A 6,400-nucleotide genomic window follows, 5' to 3' on the forward strand; every position below is an offset into this window, starting at 1 on the left:
AAGTGTATTCATACCCCATATTTATGCTCTCGCTCCTCACGCTGAGCACTAACAGCTGAAGTGCCACCACTAAGATATGCTGGGCTTAAGCCATTTAGGCACGCTGGTGCCGGGTTACTCTTGCTCGGACACATTTCTGAAATACTTCTAAAAGCACTTGTAAAGTGCTAGTGACTTGTAAAAATGCACTAAAAGCACTCCTGTTTACTTGTGATCAGCATTTCACCCGCAGTGGAGACCATAGCCAGGCCTCAGTATAAATCTTACCACTACAAACTTTTTACAAGGTAATGTGAGCAAGGCCTGGAGGATCTCTCTCTCTCTCTCACACACACACACACACACACACACACACACACACACACACACACACACACACACACACACAAAACAGGCAGAAAGTCCCTTATGCCATCACATCCTGCCATATAGCACCACTAAAGTTAAACAAATAGTTTAGAGAACAAGCCTACATAATGAAAAGAATATAAAGTGTGATCAATCCTCTCTCCACTTGTACTGCTCTGAATCACAGGGAGTTGGAGCTTAACAAGCATAAGAGCTAGGGTGAAAACTGAACAGATCATCAGTGTATTTGTATTTGTAGAAAAAGTGGTCAGTTCAGCCAATCCACATGTCTTAAGAGTGGGAGGAAACCGGTGCACCTGCAGGAAACCATCAAAGACAGGAAGAACAAGCAAAGTGCACAGAAGTTGAAACGCCCAGTGGTTTATCCATACCAAATTATTTTCAGATATTTGTCTGGGACAGCAACCTAATATTTACTCTTTAACATTTCAATTTTGCTTGCATTGAAACCTGATGGAAGAAATTAGCATCCAAAAAAAAGGTTTTTTTAAAAAAAGCTGAAATTGACCTGATCTGGTGAGAATGCAAGTGCCGCTGTAGGAGAGGTTAAACAGCAAATTTATTTACTGATGCAAGTGTACCTCTGTGAGCCTGACAATAGAACAATGGCACCACTTTAGGACCACAGATTCAAAAGGAATTTGACCTTCTTATTTGTTTGCAGAATGGCTTCCTTCATTGAAAAAAGGCAGGAAATGTCTGCGAGGTATTGTTGAATTATGCGTTTGCAGTGTTGGCCAGAGCACGCAGATTCTTGTACTGCTGAATCCTAAACAGATCCTAAAACTGGACGCACTTTTACCATCATCCTTGTGTGTTTTGGCTTTTCTTCATGAGTGTTTTGTTGTTTGTTAAAGACTGCCCAGAGATGATTGCGACACAATGCAGTCAGATTCCTTTCTTTCACAGTTAAAAGAATATGTCTGTAACATTTTGGTTGGTTTGTTCTGTTCTTCATGTTGCTGGTTTGGAAACTTGGCTCTAAAAACCGAGAGGATTCTGATTTAATCCCTATGTACTCTGAATTTATACGGAGTTGAAAAAGGCCTAATAGTACTTTAAATGAATACTTTAAAATAAATGTGAGGCCACTGTGCTCTCCGCTAACGTGTAGTACTTTGGAACAGATAAAATATGATACCCTTTGAGTGTAAAAGTCATATAAAACAGTACAGTTAGATCACTTTGGAAAAGCTGCAATATTAAAATGCAGCTTAAATTTAAATATTAATAACTCAGACTCTCTAAATTGACTACAGCTTACTTAGCCTGTGATTTGCTGTACTTGGTTGCATGGTTGTACTACAACCATAGGATAATCTACTACCTTATTATTTAATAGATTTGAGAGCATGACTGCAATTGCCTAGATTACATCAAACACTTATTAAAAAACATCTGTTGATGTTTGATATCTGATTGAGACTTTTAGATTTATAGTATAGAATTATATTGAAACTTTAAAAAGTCTTAAATGGTGATAAATAAATATAAACTTTTCCCATTGTTTATCAAAATTGATATATATTGTAAATATTTGCAAAGGAAAAGAATTAAATGCGAAAAAGGTTAAAGGAAAACATTATCTACACTTGCATTTAATTTTTCTTTTTAACTAAATGCAGTTGGAATATGAACTGTGGCTGCTTTTGGTGGACCAGAGCGGCCGTGAGCCATATTGCGCAATATTTTTGGAGATTCTCTTAAAATGCGTCTCGAAGTTTGTGGCTGAGCACAAACAAACAGAGAGAAGGAAGTTTGCTGCGAGCCTTTGAAAGCGCTGTAATGAACAAGCTGTTCCGCACGATCTGAAAATAATCCGCGTGTCAGTGTCAGCTTTCTTATGCAAATTAGCTGTCTTTGAAGGCGGATCTTTTGGCAGGTTAGACCGGGACGGAGGCTCCGACCAGCTCAGACGAGCACTGCCACCAAAAGCATCAACTGCCTACTTACGGAGGGAGCATAATCCTGCGTTTCTGGGACACATTTATAGACACCGATATTTGTTCGACTTGTTTTGCTGACTGATTATTTGTCCCCGTTGCCTTGCGAGCAGCCATGACCGTCGGATAAAGAGCTGGAGGGAGATTGTTTGTTTTTGTTTTTTAAAGTTGTCACACAATGACTGAAATCTGCCACAGAAAGAGAGACTCTCGGAAAGTGCCATGGAGCGTAAAGGCGAGCCGGTGAGACTTTTGGAAACAAAAGGGGAACACATCGGGGCACAAAGCAATTCTCTTTTACGCACAGCAGACTGATATTTGCAGCGCAGGAGACGGAACAAGTAGCTGCTGCACCGAAGCCGCAAACTGAAAGCATGGACCAGACGGCACACTTCCAGCGAGGAACCATGTTCGGACCGTCGCGGGATTTATCTTTTATCTTTTAAATCTGCAGTTTTTAAAGTGAGGAAGAGATGGTCCTGCTACGGAGAGCTGAGTAAGTTTCTCCACATTGATCCAATAACCGCCATCGCCAGCCTGGATTCATCGCTCACTTTTTTAATGAAAGAAACTTGTGTGTCTGAGGTTTTGGTGAACATTTAGCTGTTTTTTTTTTTTGCCTCTATTAAAACAACACAATGTGTTCAGCTGTTAAAGTGAGCCTTATCTATGCGCTGGTGCTGCTGCTGTTGAGCAGTAGAGGCTCAGCCATAAGCTCAATAGATCCTGACTGGTCAGGAGAGGGGAGATGTCAGCACATCACCATCCCTCAGTGTAAAGACATTGGCTACAACATGACTCGCATGCCAAATCTGATGGGCCACGATGACCAAAAAGAGGCAGCGATAAAGCTGCAGGAGTTTGCCACCCTCATACAGTTTGGATGTCACAGCCACCTCAGATTTTTCCTCTGCTCACTCTATGCTCCCATGTGCACGGAGCAGGTGTCAAACCCCATTCCAGCGTGTAGAGTTATGTGTGAGCAGGTCAAGCTGAAATGTTCTCCCATCCTGGAACATTTTAACTTCCCCTGGCCGGAGTCTCTGGACTGCTCACGTCTGCCTACCAAAAATGACCCAAACAACCTCTGCATGGAGGCGCCCAACAATGGCTCGGACGAACCTCCCAAAGTCTCCCACACCCAGCCTCCGGATTTCAGGCTGCAGCGGCCTCTGAGTGGGCAGGACCTTCACCCTAAAGACAGTGGCAGCAAGCAGATGTGCAGCAACCCAGGCAAGTTCCACTTTGTGGAGAAGAGTGAGTCCTGTGCCCCCAAATGCTACCCAAAAGTGGATGTGTACTGGAGTCAGGGAGACAAGCAGTTTTCTCTGGTGTGGATGGCCATCTGGTCCATCCTGTGCTTTGTCTCAAGCGCCTTCACAGTGCTCACTTTCCTCATTGACCCACAGCGTTTCAAATACCCCGAAAGACCAATCATCTTCCTCTCCATGTCCTACTGTGTTTACTCTGTGGGCTACCTCATTCGGCTCTTTGTGGGAGCTGACAGAATAGCCTGCGACAGAGACAACGGGGTCCAATATATTATCCAGGAGGGTCTGGAGAGCACAGGCTGCACTATTGTGTTCCTCATTCTGTATTATTTTGGCATGGCCAGCTCCCTCTGGTGGGTTATCCTGACCCTCACGTGGTTCTTGGCTGCTGGGAAGAAATGGGGTCACGAGGCCATCGAAGCAAACAGCAGCTACTTCCATCTGGCAGCGTGGGCCATCCCTGCCATAAAGACAATCATGATACTGGTGATGAGGAAGGTGGCCGGAGACGAGCTGACAGGCGTCTGCTACGTGGGCAGCATGGATGTCAAAGCTCTCACGGGTTTTGTGCTCATTCCTCTCTCCTGCTATCTCATTATCGGCACTTCATTTCTGCTGTCCGGCTTTGTCGCACTATTCCACATCCGCAAGATTATGAAAACCGAGGGAGAGAACACAGACAAGCTTGAGAAGCTGATGGTTCGCATCGGCGTCTTCTCCGTCCTCTACACTGTCCCAGCCACCTGCGTCATCGCCTGCTATTTCTACGAGAGGCTCAACATGGACTACTGGCGCATCCTCGCAGGGGAGCAGAAATGCAGCAGCAGCGGGCTAGAGTCCGACGACTGCATCATGAAGGCTTCTATCCCCGCTGTCGAGATCTTCATGGTGAAGATCTTCATGCTGCTGGTGGTGGGCATCACCAGCGGCATGTGGATCTGGACCTCAAAGACACTGCAGTCATGGCAGAACGTGTTCAGCAGGAAGATAAAGAAGAGGACGAGGCGGAAGGCTGCCAGTGTGTTCACCAGCAGCAGGCCTTACATTAAACCTCACCCATCTCTCAAAGGGCACAACACTAAATACGAGCCCACGCGCCCCCCTCCAACATGTGTATGAGCTGACTCTCTTTGTGCGAACCCCCAAAATACTTTTAAAGCCCTAAACAAGACTTCTAATGATCAGTGCCATCAAATGAATCAAGCTTCATGTTTTATTTATGCAATATGCATCGAAGGTAATACAACATGGGGTTTTTGTTCAGTCTTGAGCCATGTCACACAACAAGAGCTGCCTTTGTTTGAGAAAAATCTGCTACTCCTGGATTCACTTATCCTAGAGGGGAAAAAAGTTATTGTTCCAGAGACAAAAAGAGTGGAATAAACCATTTGGATGTGCAGTGGGGTTACTTGAATAATGTGCAATAGATGTTTTTCATTACAGCCAAAACAACACTTGTACTGTTGTTGACAGATTACAGACAATGCATGATGAACCCCATAGACATTAATGGCAAATAGTCATAGAGATGACTGGTGTGTTTGGAGGCTTTTTTTGTTAATGGAAATCAATGCAGTGCCATATATGTTTAAACTGGACCGAGAGCAGCTGCTGAAAGGCGCTCGAGACCTTCCGAACTGCCCCATTGTGAGGCAAATCCATGCCATAAATTAATCAAGCACTCAGTACTGAGAAAAGTTATTTGTACACGCTGTTTTTTTTCTTTGCTGTTTTATAGCACAAGGGAACATTTGTATATATTTCTGAAAAGTTGAGATTTTATAGAAAAGTAATAAAACGTTCTAGTTTTAAATGTTTGTAAAGCTGGAATTTTGTGTTGCTGCTGTGCTGTTTTTCTCTCTGTTGACGTGAGATGTGAGATTTTTTTTTTGTTGTTTTTTTTACCCCCACTATCACATACAGGGAGTAATTTTAATGCATACTAAAAATGTAAATCATTAACCTTAATTTATATATGTGCTTAAGAGCTAGGTTTTGACTATTCTATCTGGAATGTTTATAAGAATATAAAATTAAGCAAAAATATATATCTATGGTTCTTTATTAGCAGGTTAGTAGCTTATGGGAGGTCCACATTAATTCATAAATCATGCGCATGCATTCGATCTTGCTTATGGAAAATATATATTTACACGTCTAAAAAAAGGTAAATTAATAAGTGTGGGAACAGGAGAAGTGGTGCACAAGTCGAGTGGAAATGAGTCGCTGTGTCCCGATTCTTGTTTTTAAACGTTCTTGAGGAAACAGTTGAAATGTGTTTGCTTCACTGTGGCTAAAGATGACTAACAGCAGAAAAAACCCCACAGTCAGTGTCATAAAAACATTACAGTTAGGCAGCACTGTCACTATTTATTCAGTGTTTTCAATATTTTTGTCCCAGAGATATCATTAATATTGTGTCCTCAGAACTGATGTGGTGGCTTTAGATGTTGTCATTGGGATTGAAATTGTGTTTACATTTGTAACTGTTAGTGGGCATTATAGCTTTCTTTAAAGATGAAAAGTGAAAGCGGGTGCAGCCAAGCGGTTTAACCTCCGTGTTTATTGGACCAAATATCAGAGGTTTGAATCAGCGCTTTGATTGCAGTGTTAATGATTTTCTACACTCCTCACTGTCTTTATGCCGCATGCTTACGTAAGCCCGGTTCTTCAGCCACAGCTGAAGTGAATATAGAACTTTATTTTAGTCTTCCTTCTTCATCTCTCTCTCTCTGTCTCACTTTCTCGCTGCGTGCATGTGTCGGTGCGCATCAATGAAAGGGTTATACAATAATCCAGCTCTCATTCAGGACAGGA

The 6,400-nt window shown here is 42.8% G+C and overlaps 1 protein-coding gene across 1 annotated transcript; it reads left to right on the forward strand.

Moving 5' to 3' along the window:
* Positions 1–2,245: 2,245 nt before the first annotated feature.
* On the forward strand, positions 2,246–5,400 carry fzd10 (frizzled class receptor 10). Its single transcript, XM_031743678.2, has one exon. The coding sequence runs from the start codon at positions 2,951–2,953 to the stop codon at positions 4,700–4,702; it is 1,752 nt and encodes a 583-aa protein (XP_031599538.1). The 5' UTR covers positions 2,246–2,950; the 3' UTR covers positions 4,703–5,400.
* The last annotated feature ends 1,000 nt before the right edge of the window (positions 5,401–6,400 follow it).

The sequence above is a fragment of the Oreochromis aureus genome, linkage group 12 (genome assembly GCF_013358895.1).
Source record: "Oreochromis aureus strain Israel breed Guangdong linkage group 12, ZZ_aureus, whole genome shotgun sequence".
NCBI classification, from domain to species: Eukaryota; Metazoa; Chordata; class Actinopteri; order Cichliformes; family Cichlidae; genus Oreochromis; species Oreochromis aureus.